General features: G+C 31.3%; 1 protein-coding gene across 1 annotated transcript in view; it reads right to left on the bottom strand.

The window, feature by feature from the left end:
* LOC146996886 (uncharacterized) overlaps window positions 1-24,853 on the bottom strand; it is a 52,286-nt gene that overhangs the window by 3,783 nt on the left and 23,650 nt on the right. Inside the window, exons 2-5 of the mRNA XM_085819101.1 lie at window positions 13,433-13,558; window positions 9,418-9,602; window positions 5,446-5,646; window positions 2,925-3,069 (exon numbers count right to left, since the gene is read on the bottom strand). Coding sequence (XP_085675227.1) covers window positions 2,925-3,069; window positions 5,446-5,646; window positions 9,418-9,602; window positions 13,433-13,558 — 657 coding nt within the window. The remainder of the gene's footprint in view (window positions 1-2,924; window positions 3,070-5,445; window positions 5,647-9,417; window positions 9,603-13,432; window positions 13,559-24,853) is intronic.

Consider the following 24,853-nt stretch of genomic DNA (forward strand, 5'->3'; position numbering starts at 1 on the left):
GAATCGACAAAAAATTAAAAAAGTTCTGTTTTCTGATATCCTTATGTCATGTTATTTCATCTTCAACATTGACTTTCCAATGGCATACACCTCTCGTAATTTTGAGACAGGTATATCTTTATCCAGTTTTTTGCAGCAATTCCACTTTTTGTTTAATGGACATCAAAACATGCTTTCTCTTTTATTGGTCCTGCTGCAGCTTCAGAATTAGAAACTCTTTTCTACATAATCAAAAGTTCAAACTTTAATTTTCATAAAATAATAAGCTGTATAAAATCAGAAGTTCTACTGCTAAATTTTGTCTTGCTTCTATTGCGCACTGAGACAATTAAGCCTCAGTTGTATTATTGTAGTTATTTATTTAGCTAATGTCTATTTCTTGCACTTGTTTAAGGTTTATGGGAGTCCAGAATAAATAAATCCCTAATTATACTTAATGCGGTTTGATGTCCGACGCTAGATATCTTACTGCCTGTGCAATCTCTGCGGGTCCTAAATTCTGCTACCAAGCACTGCTTTAAGTTTTAAATTTTTGACGCCCCTAAATTCTAAAACTTTTCTCATGCCTTAATTTTGTTGCTCCTCTAAATTCCAAAAATTTTCTCTTCCCTTAATTCTGCCGCCTGGTGTGACTATATTGAGCTCTGATGCCGGTTTTGAGTTTATAACAATAACAAATCAGTTATTCTCAATTCAAATAACACTAAATGTAATCTTTTAGTTTATGAATATCATTAACAAAATCTATTTTTAGCATATGGAAAGAAATTTTTATTAAAATTTTTCCTCTTCAACAGTTTTTAGTGCATTTAACTTAAATCTGTAATCATCACCAAGCATAATGTCAACATAAAAGGTTACCATACTCCTTTGTTATTCAATTACTAACATAAAAAAACTTGTTTAGGCATTGCTACATGAGTCATTACTTAAGTTGTCATGTGTTGACAAACATGCAGTGATGAAAGGAAAGTATGATAAATAATGATTCGCCAGGTTGGCGTCAGGGATATAAAATATAGGTACGTGTAAAACCAGCAATGTTTCTATGTAGAATGTTTTGGTTTGAGATGCTAAGCAGATACACAGATACAGAGCCAAATATATTTATTTCACAAATTTATGCTAAAATAATTGTTTCCTCAGTAACAAGGTATTTTATTTAGTGCCAAAGTGAAATTAAGAATTGGGATGGTCCAAATGCTTTGGAGAGGGAAAATTCAAATGCACATGGGTAAAGCATTAAAAGAAAAAAAGTTGATTGTGGCTTTGAGGTCCGGATTTTAGATCATTCCGGATCTTGGACTTTGTACTGTATTGGGTTGGCAGGAAAGTAATTTGGGTTTGCGTGACTAGATAATGCTACGTTCATTTTGTTATTCTTCTGTCATTCTTTCCCCATTCTCTTCAAAAATGTAGAAAGTTCTTAAATAGGCCCACATATTTGTTTACTGAAATATGCTTTCAATCATGAATAAAAAGAAGACATTTAAATCTGCCTTTACTTCATACTTAAACATTCCAGAATTATAAATATATATATATATATGTAAAAAATGTTTATGTATTTAATCTTAACATCTTGAGGACCAGAGTGCTGAGTTGTTGAGCTTCAAGCTTAGCTGTATCCTAGAATCTCTATATTTTAGATACAGCTCTGCAGTGTAAACAGAAATTTTTTTTGTTTTTGGTGTGTGTGTGGAAGTGGGAAGAGAAGTATATTAACGGAATGTGATTCAGTACGCTTTTTTATTTTTTATCTGGTACTATAGTGCACCCTTTATTAGTGACTGCTTGTCTAAGATGATCACCTCTAAAAACAATCAGTATTTCTGACAGTGCACAAATAAACAGTGGTACTGAACATACCTTTTTAAGGTGATTATGTCTACAGAAGACAGTAATCCTTAGTAAGAGTTCAGTGAACTTTTATTACTACTACATGGTATGCAAAACATTTTTCTGTACATAAAAAGTATAAAAATGAATTTGGCTACATCTTAAGATATCTATATGGAGTTTCTCATAATTTTCTGGACTAATGTGACTAATGACAACTGAATTGCATCATTTATAAATAAATTATGGATTTTCATATGAAATGAAGTTTCCTATTTGTCACAAGTTAATTTCAAAGGTGTGCAATGTTCCTATGAGAGAAGAGAATAATTAGAAGCATTGACACTTATAATATGTGTCATTTGAGATGATGTTCAAAAATAAGGATGACTCCATCAATGTGTATCAAATTTTGTAACAAGTTAAGATGGTTTGCTGAAACAAGTTTACAGTGATGATGCTTTGGTTCGTTTTAAATGTTTTACAGTGGCTTTTCTTGGAGAAATGTCAGATTTCTCATTTCCACACTACTTCATTTGAGAGCGAAAAAGTTCATATTAACAACACTTAGGAGTGCCAAAAGATCTTCATAAAATTTCTGAGTACACTTATAAAGTAACTTACTATTATAATATGCTTTACTATACTTTACTTCATTACTGCAGTAATGATGAATATTAAGTTAATGCATCGTATTTTTTTATACTGAATATATTTTACACCTTCTTCATACATCTTCAAAGCTTATAGTATCAGTGACTATACCAAGTGCACATGTCCTCATATCTTGATTTTCAAAAGCCATAAGAACTCAGTTTTATCTTCTTCCCATTTTGGACATTTAGAATATGTATGAAAAAGAGCAGCCATGTGGGTAAAAAATCTGTGTTCTATACACCGACAGTTTCTGATAATTTATACTTAGAATGCTAAAATAAAATTTTCTATTTTGAGGTAATAAATAAAAGTTATGATAACTTATTAGACCATGAAATGGAGCCTCTGGTTCTGCAAATGTTAAGACAAAATAGGAATATGTTTTAGACATGTGATAATTTACTTTACTTATTTTATAACTAGGATACCTGTTCCAGGAGCAAAGCAAGGATCTAATGCATCAATGTCAAGACTAACGTAGACAGGACCTTTTCCCATTTGTTTCCTTATATCATCCATTAGTGGTGCCATGGAAGTGTGCCAGCATTCTTCTGCTAAAACAAGCCTAAATCCCTACATAATTAAGTGTAATTGTTAAACAGACTATAATGTGTAATTTTTAAACAGATATATTTCTTTATCATATTATTCTTATTATATTTACATTTCTTTATCAGCATTTATTGTAAATAAAATGTACTTTTTTTATTTTTGTAGTATTCAAATACTTTTTTCATTCTAAAAAATACTGTATCATATTGCATTCTATTTTATTATCATTACACATGCACATACTGTATATATATGATACAATTTAATTTTCATTAAAAGTGAAATTAAAAATATATGATCTAAAATTTTTTTAACATTTAACTAAATGTTGATGTGTTCTCTCTAAACTAAGTTTCCTATTTCTTTATATATGTGTGAGGGTGAAATTATTAAAGTTTTCACAAGTACTAATTTACAGTTAATTAATAAGATAAATTATAGCGAAGTACTTCACAGGGTTCGTAGCGGTCCTTACAAGTGCTTATAAGTCCTTATATTTGAAAATAAAATATACAGGCCCTTATGGGTGCTTACTTTTTCTTTAAAGCCCTTATTTTTTTTTTGTTTTTAGTGCTTATTTTTTGCTTTTAGTGCTTTTTTTTATTCCTTTGTTTTTAATGAACGCGCATTTTATCCCCGTACCAAAGCCGAAACTAAATAAACAACTTTTCTTCCTTATATGCAACGTCAGATGGTGAATCATACTCCCGGAAATTGCTTTTCCCCCTTCCTCTGCATTAACGTAACCTATGGTGCGCGCGAGAGTACAGACAGGTGCACGTCGTTCTGTTGGCCAAAGAATTGCAAAAACGGTAGAAAATTCCGGTACATTCGGTATTCTTTTCCTACCACCCAAATGAACACGTTTGAATTTCTATCAAGATATACCTTGATAGAACACGTTTGAATTTCTATCAAGATTTTAATAATTTGCATTCTCGTTCTGCGTGGTCAGTTAATATTCGCGTTTTTATGTGATCGTTATGCTTATATTATGAGCATATGTATGACTATTTATAATAATATAGTTGCAGTAACTGCTGAAGTATAGATAAACTTCCAAAAATGGGTGTGTTTTTACACAGATTAGCTTTCTAAGGAATAATATTCGGAATGGCTTAAATAAAAGGAAAGTAATTGAATAGTCAAAATAATTTCATTTTCTTTGCCAATACATTATACAGTACGGAGGTTGGGAGTTTCTCCGCAAAATCTGTAATATTGAAGCAGCGGACTTTTTTTTTGTCACTGTCCTATCTGGATTGAATAGGACTAAAAGTTTTTGCGGTCTACCCAACCCAAGCGAAGATTGATTCTATTCCGGAAATTTAATACAGTCTGTTAAAATTAGAATCAGAAACACCCCAGATTAGTAAGTCTCTTTCTTTTCCTTTATTTAGTTCTTTATTCTCCGAATACCGGCAGGTGTTGATTCCGATTGCATAATATCACATATGGAGGAATTACGCCACACGTATTGCGCAATAACGTTTGCGATATTTTGCATTGATAATTAATTTTGATGTTCAGTCTGAGATTTGTTTATGAACACTTAAAAGAGTTTTACTGTGCTTTCTAAGCAGAATATTTCTCAGTTCCGTTTGTTTTTATATGATGCACAATATCGAAATGTCAAAATCATTTATTTAGCCTAAATTTAAATCTAAAGAACGGCTACAATCTCATCCACTCCTCTTTTTCCAATTACTATCCGGAAATTTACGAGTATGCGGGTTAGTTAAGGTTTTACTGTTAAAGGATGACTGCATGAAGCAAAATCCTGTCTTCTGATTTCAGAAATGTGCCTCTTTTTTACTTAAATTACTTTGTTTGGGATATATGTTAAGGGAAAACTGTTATGGAATGAAAATTTAAAAAATGTTCAGAATTTTGATTCAAGTTGAATTATTTAAATATTAATATGAGTGAAGAAATAAATTGTATTTATTATTAGGTGCCAAACGAATACAATTAATATGGCTTATTATTATTTATTTTCTATATTTTCAGCTGAAATATCATCAGTAAATTTTGTAATATAGTTTAGTTCTGCATAGTTTTTTTTCTCTCATTGTAAACTAATTCTGTAAATTGAACTGTCATTTAAAATTAAAAAAAGTTAATTGCTTTCCATTTTTGAGGTAATGCTCATTCTCCTAATAAATATTGCATTGCTCATATTTTAAATTACAAGTCTAATTTTTCTTTTAAGGTTATGCAGTTGTGTATAATGTAATTAGACAGGTGCTTATTTTTTCCTTAAAATGTGCTTGAAAAGTGCTTATAGGTGCTTATTTTTTTAACTAAAATGTGGCTATGAACCCTGACTTCATCTTCATTTTTATGATTCTAAATTGATAAGCCTGATCTTATATTCTCTAAACAATGCATAGTTACCTGATCGACACTCCACTGGTAATCTGTTGATGTATATGATGTACCCCTTAGACCTATTTGAACAACTCTTCTCTGATCTAAAAGACCTTCTTCAACAGCACGCCTAAAAGTTGTACCATGTGCTATTTTGCATCCCATCATTGTATCATTAGCATCTGCATGAGCATCCACATGAACCAATCCTACAGGTCCAAATTTTTCCTGAGTATGAAACATGAATTGAAAAATATGCTTAAAATATTTTTTAAAGTGTGACTCTTTTTTTATAACTAATACTTAATGATTGTTTTTTGTTATTAAGATAATGTTATTGTAAAGAGAATATATCCTTAAATTTTTTTTCATCTATTTTGCATGGTTATTCAACATCCATGCACATCTAAATTTTCAAAATAGGTATTAAAGTTAATTTATTATTCATGAAATGTATTAGCAGAGCCCAGCTTGTTTTTTAGTCCAAAGGGGCTTTGTTCCTGAAGGACTATTGTTTTCATTTTGCGATTTTGCATTGGTTCACTATAAATGCCCGTTTCACTTTTCAAACTGTTGCCACTAAATGTTAGAGTTCTGCATTATATTTGAAGAAATTAAATAACAAAAAATCTGCATAAATTTATGTATATTTCTCGCATTGTGATAAAACAATAGTACATAGAGCCATTGAATTTTGAATGACGTAATCCTACTGCGAATATGGGCATGTGGAAGCTCAAATTTAAAATTTAGAATTTGTTTTATTATTGATTTCATATTTTGTAAAACTTTAACGAATTTTTGATTAACAAATTCAAGGACTTCAAAGCAAGCAATGGCAACGGTGTACAGAAAAAACATTTTTATCTCCTGCATGCGAGACTCTGCATCGGAAATTATAAAGGATATGCTCAATTTAAAACTCTTTTGTGATATTGCTCTTGAACTGAATTTTATGGTTTAAGTACGAAGAACAGGATATTTAATAAATAAGTGAAAAAAAAAAAGAGTTATGGGGAAATAGGTCTAGGCCACATGCAGCATACATTCAGTATTTCATCAAATCAAATGTTCAGCAATAAGGTTAAAATGCTGTGGGTATGCGTTAATTGCTGTATAAATAATCAAGCAGTAGATTGATGTAACATAGATTATTTTTACTAAACATGCTTGGTCAGGATCTTCAAAACTGTGATGTGATAGTGTCCAATAAGTAATCTGTATGGAAGCACATTTTATGTTAAACCTGTATCAAAGACAGAAATCATAATAGTCGAAGAAAAGACTATCTTACTTTTACCACATAGCTTTGGCTTTGACTGATATGGAGCAGTTGATTTTGAAATTGTGCTGCCCTGTTTGCTATCAAAATCATAATGGTTAACTTTCATTGCCAGGTAACCTTTTTAATATTTCCATACTAGATTCCTAAGCTCCATATCCATTTCTGTTTAGTACTGGCAGTCTTGCCACCCATCTAGCGAAAAAAAAAGTCTTGTGCTATTGATCATACAGAACGGTGCATGCAATACTATGAAAAATGTATAACATCACTGGCAGTCAACATCATATTGAAACCATGATCTTGTGAGCTGTAATAGCAGCTCTGTTTACTATACTCTTATTCATGTTGATGGTGAGTGCTTGAGCTGTCCTGTTTTAAAAATAGAACATGAGTATTTTTAAATTGTTCAAACAACTGAAGTGCTGTTCATTGGGAGGAAGTACTTTTGCCGTGTAATTACTGCAACATTACATATGCTTCCATTATGTTGCTTTATAAATAGATAAAAAATTTCAATGTTGCTGCATACTTCTTATCATAAACAGATTTCTATTTTTCATATGTGACTGGCAATTACCTGTGGATTGTTGGTGAAACTTGTAGGCTAGATGCAAGCTTAAATGACCTTTATTTATTTTTGACGCCATGAGAACCACTCATTTTGCGAAAATTTCATTCACACCATACGCCAACCTTATGTAACAAAATTAATTTATTCTCATTCTTCTTTGGCTTGTTTATGCATTTAAATATTCCACGTTTATGCCTTAGCTTACTTTAAAAGATTGAATAGTATGAAATTCGTTAATAATGTAACTTTAATGTGGTTGATTACAAAATGAGTAAGATGGAAGATTGTCTTAAAAGAAAGAGAGAGGGAGCATGATTTAAAACTGAAATGCAGATATCATATTATAATGCAAAAAGGGTGTGGGAAAATTGATCAAAAACACCGATTAAGCACACATAAAATGCATTCCATTAAATTTTGGTAAATCTTAATATCCAATGCATAAATGGCATCTAATTTAATGTTGGAAAGGTTATGTGTATTTTGCAAAAGCCTCAACTCATTTTTAGCAAGAGAAAATTTACATGATTAATCCATTTTTGTCAGTTAGATATTATACATCTCCTTCAGAGATACTGCATAGCTGAAAGAAAAAAAAAAGTATACCCCCATAAAAAGAATTGAACTTCAGATGCAAAAATAAGCATGTATCCATTTGTATCATTTGAAGAGATATGCAAATTATTGGAATTTTGGAGAAGTAAGAGTAGATTTTAATAAGTGATAAATCCTTGTTTGTCAACTATTATATGCAAGTCATTATTTGTGTAGCATAGAGTTAAGTTGTCCATGTCTCTCTGGTTAAGCATATAAAGTTTGCAACTTTTTAAAGTTTGTGACAACTGTGCTAGAACAAAGTACAAATTTTGTAACTTTTCACTAGTTTTCCTAGAAAAGTACAATCAACTTTCCAACATATCCTAGACATCTTTCATAAGTAAAAGATTTGGACTCATAATAATGAAAGGATGTAAATCCTCAAAGATATTGCTGAGAATGTCTTCTGTAATGTGGTTAAGCATTATGTTATTGGTAAATGACATCTAGGAGCTTAATAAGTATTATCAATGCAATTGGTTGCAGAGTGTCACTGATATACTTACACATTTGATTTGCATTTAATTGCCAGATGTTTTTTAACACAACTAGAAGAGAATGCTTACTCCTATTGTTATATTGGATATGGTCTCGTTGTGTCTCTCTCAATCACAAATGCAGGGTTGGAATGTAGATCATTCTTCTTCTGCATGCATAAGTAGAAAACATTAACACTGAAAGAAGAAATTATTATTATCATTAAAGGCAATGCATTTCCTACTTAAGCACTGTCCAAGGCAGAGATCATCTCCAATGCAGATGATTCTAAGATGTTGAAAAGTCAGTGACATTCTCCGTAATGTATGCTGAGACTTAATTCTCGCTTCTGCTAATTGTCTATAAATGGTATTTCTTGATTATACATGATGAATTAAAAAATAGCAGTGCCTTTGAATGGATGATAGTTTCCCATTGATATGGCTGTGATTTCATGATTGCTCTAGCATTTTCTGTGCCTGGTTCCATCTGAGCCTCTGTTGGTCACAAGTCTTCCTTTGATCCACGCAAGCAAAACCAAGAAATTAACATATTGTTCTGGTCAGTACAGCAGCTGATACGTCTGTTATATCAATCACCTTCTTCTAGATCTAAGATCTGTTAGACTGTTCATAGCTCTGTAGCATATGTCTGGAAGATATCTTTGTGCACAACTTGCAATATCGAAATGGAAAATAAAATTAAAACTGGTGTATTTAAATGGTATATATTGTTCCTTCTAATATATGTTGAATTAATTCAAAAAATTCTCTGATGTTAAAATTTTGATTACTTGCATAATTTTCCAAACAACATATGCATTCTGAGTTTCATCGCTATAGTTTAATTTTTTATAAGACGGACTTTCTCCAACTCCCCCCAGAAGAATATGTTTTCTGTTCCTTTAAAAGTCCACTTTATGACTGAAATTTTCAGTTTATCCTCCCAGCACTTCTGGGAGGATATTGATTATTATATTCTCTGCACATAATCTTTATGAACTTTTTGAAAAAACAAATATATTTATAACATTTGAAGGTCTAATCATTTTAAGTAAAAAATAGTGTACCTTTATAGCTTGCAAAATTGGGTAAGTAATTGTATGATCACCACCCATTGTTAATGGAGTACATTCTTCTTTTAAAACTTGTAATATAAATTTTTTAATGTGATGAACTGCTTGTTGAATATCATATAATGGGAATGGAACATCTCCTAAATCAGCTACTTGTAAATAATTAAATGGCTCTGCTCCTGCAATGAATTTAGTATGGATTACTCACAGGTAATTAAACATAGTTTCATCCGATTTTTCAGTTATTAAAATATATATAAATTTCTAAAATATATTAAGCACTATATGAAATTAAACAATCATATATTTATGGATTTAAGAGCTCCTCTTTGCTGCAAGCAGCAATCATTTTTAGTAATCTGTAGCATCTGTTAATCTTACTGTACTTCCAGGTAATTAGCTATGGTGAGAAATTATGTGGACTTAACGAAGTAGTAAGAGCCCCTCTTTGTTTCAGGTAGTAATCATTATTAGTAATCTGTTAATCTTACAGTGTTTCCAGCTACAGTGAGAAATTATGTGGAGTTAATGAAGTAGTAAAATCATTTGAAAAAATTACAAAATGTATTCTACCCCTTTTTCCTGATTCAGCTCTTTTGCACTTAGCTTAAAGAACTCGGAATATTTGACAAACTGCAGAATCTTATTTAAATTTTAACTTGGATTATACAAGTAAGTATCATTGACTTCAAAAAGGATTAGAGACTTTTTTTTGGGGGGAGGGCTGTCTTGGTATGTAATTTTTAGATATAAAATGAATTCTGCCTTAAATATTTAGTGTAAAAATAAGATTTGCATTTAAAAAATAAGAACAGAAATTGACTATAGCATATAAAGTAATACAAATTATAAGAATAAATTGTGACTCTTATATTAACTTCATATGCACAAAAATACAGGAATGTTTTGGTAATGAATAATTTAAAAATATAGTATTATTTTCTCAAGTTCTTAGCCTAGAGGATTTATAAAGTATTAAAATTTTGTTTTCTTATTTTTAGAATAGGTGAAATGTAACAGCTTTACTGTCTATTTCCATTTCCTTTTTTTTTTTTTTTTTTTTTTTTTTTTAAGATGCATGTTAAAATACTTATATTTAAAAAAAAAAAAAAAAAAAAAGATCCTATAGTAAATTAAGATAGCTGAAGTCTTAAAAATCTCAGTTATGAAGAAATGATTTCCTTAGTACTTAACTTATTTAGTCCGAAAATTCAATCAAAAGCATTATTAATCAGTTGGCATCAAAATTTTGTAATATTCTGTCATAAGTATATTTTACTATCAAAGTTTAAACCAGAGGTGGCCAAATACTTTTGACCCCTTGTTAAAAAGGTCTTTTCTAGTGCATCATGCAGGCAGGGCTGTTGCAAGGTACGATGGTGCTTGTATGGCAGTCTTTTGTAGTGCCTCTATTGTTTGCCAGTGCACAATTGGGGTGAGAGGGAGGAAATCACCCAGTAAAAACTGAAAAACAAATTACAATTTAAAATAGCATTTTATGCTTTTAATTTTATTATTTTAAATAAGTTCCAGATGGTGAACACGTGGTCACGACAGCCAACAATGCAGGTCACTCAATGAAACATAAAAGGTATACATAATTTTCAAGGAATAAGAAGTAAGAAAATGCTTAGATGATTAATCTAACATAGTAGTTTTCAACCTATTTTGCTGCAAGCACCTCTTTCATAATCTCTAGGTAATTATCTCCTCCTCATTTCCCAAACTTGAAAAATATATGCTATACACATTAATTGAGGTTTAAATTATTTTTTTTTAAATGTGTTGTTATAAACAACAAAAAGCATAGAAAATATTATGTATACCAAAACTTGAATAAAAGTAGATTTTATAAATTAAAACTAAATACTTAGCCAAATAAAAGGTTAACTGCTGTCCCCCCCTTAAACTATGAAATTCCTCTCCCTCGCTGGCTGAGAACTCCTGATCTGTCATTTTTATAAATTTATAGCCTTGCATACATTTTCATTTTTATTACAAATACTGTGTTGTTAAAAACGATTATTAATATATACTTAATATTAGACGTGAAATCTGAAATGCTCATTTGCAATTATTTTATACAAATTAGATTTCAACTCACTCATAGCAATCTTTAATACCGAATGTAAATTTTCATCAATAATTTGTAATCAACATTTATTTTTCATGCACTTCATTAACAAGAACATTTTTTCAGATAAGTATATCAATCCAAATAAAACTAAATATTTTTTGACATAATCCAAAAAAAAATTTTAATTTATCTACCTTCAGATAACTATTAAAAAAAATTATTTCGCTTGAAATATTTCATTTAACAGATGATCCAGCAGCAAATCGTTCTGTTCTAACAAGCATGATTTTTAAATAAAATCTTAGGGGTTAGTTTTTTTCCCCCTTAAGCTCCCTCCTTTTTCTAATCATTCTTTTTATCTCATCAGTAATATTTAATTTCTAAATTAAAGCCCTAAAATGATAGATCTATATCCTTTGTCAGATGCATATGTTTTTTACTGTATCTAGTGTTCTCGGCTTAGGTTGACCACTAGTGTAGTCATGTGCATACATACATATGTATACACTGTAACAATGCACACTCGTGTTGTTGATTTCAGTAGTTTGCATATCAAATCAGTTCAGAAAGCTGGAAATGTTGCACAGATGTTATAATGGGCTGTATTAAGCAATTAAAGGCCTGTGAGAGATTTTTACCGGCCCTTGCTTTAAACTTATTTATCATAACTATTACACGAGTTCTCAACTAAAATGTTCAAATTTATATAAAAAAAAAAATTAAATCTTTTAATTCTTATGTTAGTAGGTATATGAAGTATTTGACTTACAGTGGGTTATGTTGCTCATATATATATATATATAATGTGAAAAAGAAAATAAAATTCATTAATTTAATTGATAACATTTATGCAAAGTAAAAAAGCTGAACTGGTTTTAAAAGAAACATTTTTTAGAATTGAGAGAATTTTAGTTTCAATTTTATAATTTTTCTTTTACAGCCAATTTTTTTTATCAGAAAGGTATATTAGTTGGATATCTATTATACCGAATTGTGGTTGCAGTGCTGTTACAGCAACATAAAATTAGCAGTATCATTTCCGTTATAACAAAGACATTATTTTTTTAATTGACTTCAATTATTAAATACATATTATATGGTTATTTATTTCTTGAAACACGCATTATATTTTGCGAATTTCGTTGCCTTCTTAAGAGTGACACAAGTACAGATTACCTCTTCTACATCCCATATATTTTCCGGATTAATATCTGCATCTCATCAGTTTCATACGCAAAGTAAATAAATATTTTTTTCTGTGTTGGAAACTTCGAATGGAGAACTCGAACGAAACTTTTTTTTGTCTTCCGCGTACCTTTTTTCCTCCTATCTTCTTCAATTTTAGTATTTTTAATATCTTGTAATAATGAAACAAAGAAGTCCTAGCTAGAGAAAGCTTCTATCACTTCTCTTCTACTTTATCTGGTTGGAAAAGAGCTTTCTGCAAAGGAGATGGTCTGACAATAATAATATTTAACGTCATTGAGCATACTGCATTTCTAACTGGTTCAATTGAGCATTAGATGGGATGGATCTTCACTGCGAATATATAGGAAAAGAACCATTTAATAATCTAGTTTCCTTCAAAATTTTAAGCTTTCTTTACAATGTGCCACCACTGCTGACACAAGCAATTCTTAAGTTACACATATACTAAAAAAAAAAAAAAAAAAAAAAAAAAAAAAAGATGACAAACATTTTTATCTCTGTCATCTAAATAAAACTTTGTAGAATAAATAAGTTTGATTGCTCCTGTACATGTTAAAACCGTCAAACGCATTTTTACAAGACATATATGTTAAAGAACATAATCGTGTTAAAAATTATTTTTTAAGTTGGTTCTTCGGAAAAAATACACTTTTTGTCGTCATTTTCGTATAAAAATATTCTAAACAATGTTTTATGAATTTTACACTAATTAATTCAATTTACCTGTACTTGGATTACATGGTCTTAGCAATGATGATTCTGTTCTGATCTGCCGAGGTCCAAAACGTGCTCCCGGTCGATTGGATGTTCCACAGTCAATGGGAATTCCCAAAATACCGACATCTAAATCTATAAAGAAATGGAAATATTTATTTTATTATTATTTAATGAATTATAGTTCTTAAATGTGTTTAATATTTTTATATTATTAAAATTTTGAGCTATTAAAGATTAAGCCATTCGTTTATTCATTTCAATAATTATGTCTCTGAAGTTTATAACATGCCTTACTTCGTCATTTTTAACGAAAAAAGGAGTGAATTTCATGCGTAGCCCACAGAACTCATTGTAAGCAGCAACAGTTTAAAATATTTTACGATGGCGATTGTAAATAAATTATACCGCATAATACTGTGGCAACATTTACAGCTGGCGATATAAATTTTTTGATCTCATGCAGGACGATGATTTTGCCACTTGTGTTGTGTTGAGTGACGAAGCGACATTTCAGTTCAGTAAAAACGGCGAACAATTGTAATGACCGGATATTGGCAACACCCTCTTAAACAAGTTTACAGTGGGTGTTGATACTGGGCACAGAAAATTTTTATTATTTTGTAGAATAAGAATGAAATCAAATTTAACGGCTTCTATTCAGTTTTGCAGACAAAGGTATAGAGCGTTTCTCTCTCTCTCCTTTTTCGGGGGGGGGGGGTATATCTGAATTCAGGTTTTCCCAGTTGAGGCTTATTTAACGATTCCCATTTCAGCCTCTTCATTTACGGCAAAATCCGAAAGCGCGATAAAGTGATGTCACAATGACTCTTCGTCCTTTAAACTTTTAGACACAACATTAATAACAAATAAAACATTAATGACATTGGTAATTATACTTAATACAGAAAACAAAATGTTTTTAAAATTTCAGTACAGTATAGTATGATTATGTTCTTGAAACAATGCCAAATCTTGAAAACTGAAATATGGAAAGTAATTAGTCACATCGAAACAGAAAAATGAAAAATTTTGAGAAGTTAGCCAGCTTTAAATTTGTATTAAAAATGTAGTGTTCTAAAGAATCGTTAAAATTATAAGCAGTACTACTGTCAGTTTTTAATAAAATATACATTCTTTTGCAAAAAAATTGAAGCACCACAAAAGAAGTGATTGTTTTTGATGAAATTAAATATATGTATAACTCATACAGTAACACAGATAATAAAATAATGAAAAAATCAAGGCCATAGTACCTGTTCAAGGCTCATAATCACCCATTGAGTGTTCAAATTAGTAGTTGGTCGAACCGCTCCTGGCGGCAATGCATGCTTGAATTCGTCGAGGCAAGGAGTGGTAGAGGTTCCTAATGTTATCCTGCGACACATTCTGTCAGGCATTCATCAGTTGTCGCTCCAGATCTACGATATTTTTTGGTGCCTAAATCTGGCGGCCTACCATGCACCATACATGTTCGACTGGTAAAAGGTCTGGTGACCTTGCTGGCTAAGGAAAAGTATCAAATGCACGGAGACAGTCCAGAGATATGCGAGCGGTATGTGGCCTGGCATTATCTTGTTGGAAAATGGCTCCAGAATCACGTGCCATGAAGGGTAATGCAACCGGCTGCAGGATGGTATCAACATATCGTTGAGCTGTAAAAAATGTACGGAGGATGACCTGTTGTCATAAGAAATAATGCTTCACACCAGGGGTTATGGCTGTATGCCTTTGCAAAACAAAGGCTGATTGGGAACGCTGGCCCCGTCCTCTCCAGACACGAACACGGTGATCATCTGCTTCAAGAGTGAAGCGGGATTCATCGCTGAACACTATACGATGGCAGCCATGATGATCGGCTGCGACACCACTCCAAACGACTCCACCGATGTTGTGGGGTCAAAGGCAAACGTCTTAAAGGCCTCTATGAGCATGACCCCGCCTCAGATAAGCGCCGTGAGATGGTGGACGGTACCACGGGAGGTATAATCGTGGCTATAGTGCGTTGAATAGTCGACAATAATACCGTTGGGACGGTTCGGGCCTGGCGAACAATCATCCTAATTTTTCTAATATAGGTATTTTGACACAACATCGGACTTCTAAGATGGCATGCGATTTTTTTCCGTATTTCGATTCTACGACTTAAATTATGCCTAAATATTAAATTTTGTAAAATTTGGTGCGAAATTTACGGAGAAATTCAAAAATTTGTCTTGGCAAATTTTTTTCACTTTGCGCCAAAAATAATTCACTTGGAGAACTTCTTAATTTATAGCAACCTATCTTCCTTCGCTTTTTTTCATTCTATTCGAGTAGAAAAATGGTCATCGTTCATACTTTTTTTTTTACTTATTACGTGCTCCGCCCTTAGGCACTACACGGAAAGGGAGGGATGCCCCATGGAGGTCTTTTTAAGGGAAACTGGCTCGTATCCACGTTGCACATGGGGGAAACCACGAAAACGCCCATGCAGCCAGCCCGTTCGCCGGGATTCGAACCCCGGACCGAACTACCAGTGTTCAGCGGCTTTTACCGCTCGGCCGCTGGTGGGCCATCGTTTATCCTTTCAAAGAATTTTAACAGAGTGCGTAAACTACATTTGGCGTTATTATCGCTTATAACGAATATGTCAAATTTCAAAACACGCCAATATGTAAATTCATGTATATCTTAGAAAATTTTAATAAAAAACTAATTTTTTTACAGGTGATACATCTACTTTAGGATGATGTTAAAAATTTTATAGGTTCTAATACAAAAATCTTTTCGAAAAATGTATAAAAAATATTAAAAAAATAAATCAAAGAAAATGTGCCTATTATATTTGGATTAAGCCCAAATTTCGAATTCTGCAAGAAGGAATCAAGTAAGTTTAATGAAAAAAAGATATATTAATAAATATATATCAAATTCAGATAACGCTAAGAAGCTAATTTTTTAAAAACCACTCGCACGATTTTTACAAAACTTGGCAGTTTGGTATAATTTGAGTCGTAAAATCGAAATATGGGAAAAAAGTGGCATGCCATTTGAGAAAAAGTCCGACTTTGTTTAAAAATACCTATATTAGAACAATGCTATATACAAATCCCAAGTCACGCGAAAAACGCAATAATTTCCTCAGTCAGCTCAGTAGAACGGGAGATAAGAACTGTCCGTTAATTATCGCTACATAATCATTCTTTGAAACATATTCCTAAGTCTATTTTCTTTCCCCCTCAAGTAAAGAGTTTCAATGTTGGTATTATAACTCCCCCGTATGTAAAAGTTTTTTTGCTTTTGAGCTTTTCTGTTTCATAGAACACTTATTTGTTCAATTCTAACTTTAACATTTTACCAATATCCGTAGCTACCAAATATATATATATATAAGTATATATATATGTATTCATGAATGAAAAACTAACACGCGAGCGCGCGCTCTTTGTCCAATGGACCCGCCTGATTAAAGAAACCTTTCTAAAAACACCCCTATTTTCCTAAGTGGTTGTGGTTCAATGTAGTCTCCTCCAAGGTATTTCTCTTTATGTTTCCGAAGTTTTTCGCTGAAAATTTGGTTCGAAGTTTCGTTTTGATCAGATTTGGTCTTTCAGACACAGCACGCCTGTTCGCATTGCTGTTACAAATATTTTAGTTCATTTGTGGTAGCTTCAAACATGTCTCGTAATTTATCCTAAAAGGAGGAAATGTTACGTTTACAAAAATTATTAGAAAGTGTATCAACTGGTGAAGAATCCATTGAAGAAACTGATGATGAAAGTGATAATGAACTTTTTAGTTATCATGATACTGATTCAGAATTCGAGATGGATTCTGAAAACGCAAATGAGAAAGACATTTATTGCTTTATTGGAAAAAAAAAAAAAAAAAAAAAACCACAATGGTCAAAAGAAAAACCTAAAGCTGCTGTTAGAACTCCTCATAAAATTATTACTAAATTGCCTGGAAACATCGGTAAGGCCAAATATGTGCAGACTCCAAATGAATGGTGAGAACGTTTTCTAAATGAACAGATGTTGCTGAAAGTCGTCAGTTATACAAATATTTATATTGCATCTATTTCTGACAACTTTCAAAGAGAGAGATGCTCATCATGAACCTCGAATTGAAATTTGCGCTTTTATATGTCTTTTATATTTTTGTGGTGTTCAGAAGTCATCTCATGTAAAAGTGCGGGATCTGTGGGCAACAGACGGAACCGGCTTATACAAACACTTTCTTACTTTATTTATTTTTTTTTTAAATCAAGATGTTTGTGTTTTGATGACATAGGAACTCGCATCGTCAGGAAAGAATCAGATAAACTTGCACGTATAAGAGTTTTTTTGAAGATTTTATGAATAACTGCCAGAAATATTACGCTGTTGGTGAGTTCATAAAAATTGTTGAAAAACTTGAAGCTTTAAAAGGAAGATGTTCTTTCAGGCAGTATATTCTTAATAAATCTGCGAAATATGGGATAAAAGTTTTTGCGTTAGTTGATACAAGAACTTTTTATACGTGAAACTTGGAAATCTGTTCAGGTTTGCAGTCACAAAGTGCGAATTGTGTGAAAATCTCACCCGATGAAATATAAAAATGACTGTGCCAAAAACTCTATGAATCGGGTTGAAATATCACTACAGATAACTGGTATACGAGTTAGAATCTTGCAAAAAATCTGCTAAAAAAAGCTAACTATCGTCGGAACAAATGATAAATACCCGCATAGTTGGTTTCCGGTAAAAATCGAGAAGTGTTTTCATCAATTTTCGGTTTTCAAAAAGATACAATTTTGGTTTCTTATGTTGCTAAAAAAAATAAATGTATGAACTTAGTATCAACAATGCAATAGAATTGATAATAAAACAGGCGAGTGCAAGAAGTCTGAAATTGTAACATTTTACAACCTTACAAAAGGGCTGTTGACGTAGTTGATGAAATATCAGCTTCGTATTCTATATCCAAGAATAGCTAAAGGTGGCCTATGGCAGTGTACTTTTTTTTTTCTGTTGTTTTAGACACTGCTACAATAAATGCGAGGATACTCATTCTATCGTTCAAAATTCCTCTAAAGTCATATAAAAGTTGGCGTTTATTTCTGAAACATCTTGCATTGAGCCTCATCGAGGAACAAATAACATTTCGTGCTTCGATACTATCTCTTCCAAAAGAACTTCGAGCAAAATTACATTCCGATTCCAGAAATAATGATGATGGCAACCGCTAAAAAAAAAAAAAAAAAAAAAAAAAACTACGGGTGCTTGCCAAAAACCAAAACGCGCTGTGCGAAATGTGAAAATTATTTGTGTCTGGAACAGACGACAACACATTCTTCAACGTGTTGCTAATATTTATTTAAATTTTTCACTCTGGTGATAATGAAGAAAATAAGGAATCAGTATGCTACTTTTACTTCCTTGTACGAAGTAAAAAGGAAATATTGTAATCGCGAAAAATTTTGAGTATCATATTTCAAAGAAAATATGCATTTACACCGATATCGAATGCAATTTAACGGTGTGTTTGCGTGACATCTGTACGTAAGGATAGAATAAAGGACTCTTTCTCCCCAACAAGGTATAAAACTGACTTAAAATGAATTCCGAAGAGACTTTTTCGTGGCGTCTGTACGTACGTATGCATCTCGCATAACTCAAAAACGAGTGGCCTCAGAACGTTGAAATTTTGTATATAGGGCTGCTATAACAAGTAGATGTGCCCCTCCCATTTTGGTTGCAATCGGCCGCACCGTATATATATATATATATATATATATATATATATTTAAACAAATTAAATTTAAATTTTAACAAACACGTATAAAAAAAGGCAAATTTAAAGCCAAAAAAATTATAAAATAAATAAATAAATATTTAAAAAAAATGTGTAAGCATATAAAAGATTTAATTCTCGAACTAATCTACAATATCATTTTAATTCTATCATTTAAATTTTATATTTTATATTCATTAAATATCATTTAAATTTTTTCTAGATTTATTTTTATATATTTTTTTGAAATTAATGTTTGCAAATAATTTTTAATATAACAAAGATAGCAGCTTGGCACTCAACTTTACCTACATAAGCGCTATCTATATGATTATTTTGAAGAACACACTTACTTCTCTTTAAAAACACTTTTGCAGACCCCAACGCTCATTTAGTAGGTAAGTTAGAATTAAAACTTACTATTTACTTGTTTTAAGTATTTTTAAAAATTTTTTATGTAGTATTTAAGTACTTTCTAAATATGAAATTATATTTATAAGTATATATTTGTTTTTTAAAAATTGTGAATTAGTTCTTTATGTTTCTTATTGGTTTATATGGATTATGTCTAGTTCTTTTTTAGTTTCTTTTTATTGATATGATATTCGTGTCGGGGAGGTTTCTGTAGACAAGGGATTCTAAAATACATTAGTTTCTAGATTTTTTTTTAATAAAAAATTAATTATTTTTAAATTAAATTTTTTTAAAAAAAGTTTTATTTAATACTTGACTTTACTTGCTTGTTTCTCAAAAGACTTCATTAGTATTTTCCTTTTAAAACTTTAATTATTAAATGCTAATTTCTAAGAGTACCACTTTATTGGTATTTCTTTTTGGACATTCTTCACTTTTTACTTTTGGTTTTGACTTTTACCCTTGCCTGCATGAATGGCGAAACACGAATTGAATGATTGGAGAGTTAGGTTTGGAGGCAACTTCCCCTTGATAAGTCTGTCTCCTGCCTGCTCAACAGTCATTCACTTATGCATTTTTAAAAAAATTGTTTGGATTAATTTTAATTTGCTAAATTAGTTAATTTATTTTCATGGATTGGTTTTGCACTTGATTTGCTTATGCTTCTGAATTTAAATGATATTGTAGATTAGTTCGAGAATTAAATCTTTTAAATCTTTTATATGTTTACACATTTTTTTAAATATTTATTTATTTATTTAAAAATTTTTTTTTGGCTTTAAATTTGCTTTTTTTTAATTTTGGCTTTAAATTTGCTTTTTTAAAATTTTGGCTTTAAATTTGCTTTTTTACTTTTATACGTGTTTGTTAAAATTTAAATTTAAATTTCATTCCTTGCAGCAATGGCGCAAAGAATTATTTAATTAATTAATTTAAATTAAATTTATTTAATTAAATTCAATTTTTTCTTATATATATATATATATATATATACTTTGATACTCGGCTCAGTGATCTCAGTTCCTTTATTCTTATATGTTTGTACATTTATTCTTATATGCATTTTTGCTTTAAAAAAATGATTGAATTGTCTTGTTCTTATCTTCCGGTTAAGTTTATTATGCCTTTTGTTGCGTCACTTATAGTAAGTAAATTACGTCGGTTAATACTTAGTTTGAAAAAGAGTGGCAACGCCTCGGTTTATCGCGAGACTGTGATTAGAACAATAGTTTGAATATTTTAGATTATATACGAGTTTGTAATGAAGTGGTTTGTTGCAAATAATTGAAATAAAATGTTTATGCCTAAAAAGAAATTTCTTGTTTGTCAATTTCAAGCGAGCCGTCTCATTTATCTGATTTAATGAGTATCTTTAGTCTAAAGTAACCAACATTTTTTGCGCCCCCGGGTGAGCGGCTTAATTGGAACGGCGAAGTAAAAGATAAGAGAAGATTTATTGCTTTCCATTTTGAAGATTTGATATTTAATACTTGAATGTTGAAGAATACGTACTTGTTTATTGTATATATTGAACTATTTCACATTTGATGTGTGCTGTTCATAATGTTATCGACAAGTTAGACATTTGTTCCTTTAGGATCTGAATACTAGATTTCCATTTGTCTTTGTTGTTAAGTTAATTCTCATACAATGAATGTTATATTCATAATAGTCAAGAGTCATTTAGGATTCATGCAGTATCTGTCTTATCTATGATGCACAAAGCTGTGATGTTTTAAGAGTCTTTTGCTGTTGAAAAAATATTTTGCTCATGTTTATAGTTTAATATCTTCTGTAATTACAAGTTAATCATGAGTACTCCAGTAAACAGTTTGTTAGCATCAGAAATGATGATGCCGCAATCTCTAGTAACCATAGTTTAAGAAGGTTGGCTACTTAAACGAGGGGAGCACATTAAGAACTGGAGACATCGATACTTTATTCTCCTTGATAATGGTGCTTTAATCGGATTCAAAAATAAGCCAGAACATGGTTTTGATGATCCATTAAATAATTTCACAGTTAAAGGTTGTCAATTAATGAAAGCTGATAGGCCTATAATAAATTAGAAAGCTGGCGTTACCATGGTAACGATGTTTATCTTCGGCTCACAACATGCTTCTTAGAAAAAATATCTGGCATACTTGTAATTTGTTACTTGTAGCAACTTGTCCAGAAATGGAGAAATTAGAAGATAACATTTCTGTGCTATTTTATGCACACAGTTAGGTGCTTGTCTTGTACATGGAGGACGAAGAATTAAAATGCCGCAGATATCAAACAGGAACAAGCAAAACAAGAAGACCCATTAGATTATTTACAAGCACAGGAGCAAGCGACAGATGTGCAGGACATTAATATAACACAGGGAATTCTGGCTTTAGCAGAAGAAAGAGAAAATCTAATAAAAAATGAATAAAATTCTACAAAAAAAAATTATCAGTATTCATTAAGGGATCTACTGAAAAGGATTATTTTCAGAAAATAGGATGCAGACCCTTTGGATGCAGACGCAGGAACATTCCATGAGGTTTTGAGTAGATGATTTCCATCCATTAATCAACTGAAATAACTTTGAATAGAAAATTTTAATTTGCTTTTTAAATCCATAAAAGTATTTTAATCTGTACTATGAAATAATTTTTCTAAAAGAAATAATAGTTAATCCTTAAAATAAACGTATGAATATTTATTCTTAAACTACCTAATAAGAAATTATACATATGATGACTTTTTTAAATAGGAGATATAGATACCAAATTGAATGAAATTATTGCCTTTCATGAGCAGAGTAAAATTCAGCAAGAAGTTTTAAAAGAACAAATAAATGAAACAAGAAATTTTGGAAGAATTAAATGAGAATTTCTGTCGAATTAAAAAAAAAAAAAAATGGCCCTACAATCCATAAACAGCAAAACTGAAAAACGTTTTAGTGAAGAAGAAGTTAAAAAACTTTTAAAGAAAGAACAGAAAATACAGAAAAGTCTGCGAGAATTCCAAACTGAAACCGTTACAAAAAGACATAATTTAAATGTGGCAACAGAAAAGAAGAAAAATTTGACTCAAGGAACTCTTGATTTTGCAGAGTATGAAGTAATCTAAAGAAATTGATCTAAAGAAACTTAACACTTTACCGACCGCTAGCAGTTCAACAGCATACGCACAGCCGACCGGCCGCTCAGCCGCAGATTCTAAAAAAGTATTTCTTAAAAATACATAACCTAAAAAGGTATTTCTAAAAATAAAGAGAAAAACAAATAGCAGAGCAAAAATACGATGCTTTTATTGGAATTACAAACTATAGCTATTTTTTGAACGACAGTATTGCGAAGCACGATCTCCTGATGACGACAACACTCACTGTTGCCAGAACTTATCTAAACTGTATATTATATTATTATTATTTTTATTAACATACTTTAATACTTCCCCTTGTAAAAAAAAATAATAATAATAATAATAATAATAATAAATTAAAAGAAAAAAGTCACAAAAGTCCCATCTTATCACAAAGAATTAACAGTCTCGGTTTAAATAAAGGTTTAGTCATTATGTCAGCAACTTGCGCCTCTGTAGGTACCTGCTGCACAATGATTTCCTTTTCTAGAACTTTCTCTCGTATGAAAAAGTGCTTGATATCAATGTGTTTTGTGCGTCGATGAAACTCCGGGTTTTGTGACAGTCTCACTGCAGCGGCGTTGTCTACTTGAATTACTGGAGTTTCACGTAACTTGGTTACATCACTAAATAGTCGCTTTAACCAAATTACTTCTCTAGAACATTCACTAGCTGCAATTACTTCTGCTTCAGTCGTCGAAGTTGCAACAACTGATTGCCTTTGGCTAATCCATGATATAGCTCCACCACTATATAATATCACTACTCCACTCGTTGATTTTCCTGTTTCTTGACAGCCTCCAAAATCTGCATCACTATAGCATTCTAGAATTCCTGGTTTGTATTTATTCTTGTATGTAACACCTTTAGTTAGAGAACCTGCTATGTATCTGAATACACGTTTCACTTTTTTCCAATCATCTTTCGAAGGATTTTCTAGGTAACGTGATAGAATGCCAACACAGTAAGTTAAATCTGTTCTTGTGCCTAACATAAGATACATTAAAGCTCCTACAGCTTCTCTATAAGGAAAAATTTCTCTGTTTGATTTATCTTCCTTTTTCTTTTCAGTTAGACCTTCCTTCAGGATAGGAGTTGACACTGGCTTGCAATCTTCCATCCCAAATTTTTGAAGAATTTTTCTTGCATAAGCTTGCTGACTAATTTAATACTTCCATCTTCAAGATGTTTAAATTCAAGTCCAAGAAAGTATACTGCTGGTTTAGTTGTGATTCTGAATCTCGACTTCAATTCTCTGAGAAATTTTTCAGATTCTTGTAGATCTGTTGATGCTACTAAACCATCATCTACATATAAACATACGATTAGCTTCTTGCCGTTATTGTTTCTTATATATAAGCATGGATCAGCTTCACTTGTCTTGAAGCCCAGCTGTGACACAAAATCTCCAAAATATTTATTCCAGCAGCGTGATGATTGTTTAAGTCCATACAAACTGCGTTTCAACTTACAGACTTTCTTCGAACCGTCACTATATCCTTCTGGTTGCTGCATGTATATAGATTCTTCAAGTTTTCCATATAAGAATGCTGAACCGACATCAAACTGAGAAAGATGCATTTTCTCATTGGCTACGATGCTCAAAACTGAACGAATAGTTCCTGACTTTGTTACTGGACTAAACGTTTGATCATAATCAACTCCAAAACGTTGAGTACATCCTTTGGCAACAAGTCTAGCCTTGAATTTATCAATAGATCCATCAGGATTCCTTTTGATCTTATAAACCCACTTGCATGGTATAGCTTTAGCATCTTTTGGTAATTTTTTCTAAACTCCATGTTTCATTCTCTATCAATGATTTCATCTCTGAATCCATAGCTTCTTTCCAATTAACACTTTGCTTACAGTTGATCGCTTCTTCATAAGATTCGGGCTCTTCAGAATCAATAATAAAAGCTTCACTTATCATTATATAATCTTCAAAACGCTTTGGCTTTCTCAAGTCAGCTCTATCTCTTAGGTATCTTGACTGTGCATTATTTTGCAAATTAATATCTTCACATTCTTGTCTTTCAAAATGTTCTTCTGATATATTTCCAGATATTTCTTTGTTGTATTCGTTTTCTGAATTATCTTCTTCACAAAGAAAGTTTTCTGACTTAACTTTTTCTGAATTTT

The sequence above is a fragment of the Stegodyphus dumicola genome, chromosome 6 (assembly GCF_044657685.1).
Source record: "Stegodyphus dumicola isolate Sdum_Otavi_A_Nest chromosome 6, ASM4465768v1".
Taxonomy (NCBI): domain Eukaryota; kingdom Metazoa; phylum Arthropoda; class Arachnida; order Araneae; family Eresidae; genus Stegodyphus; species Stegodyphus dumicola.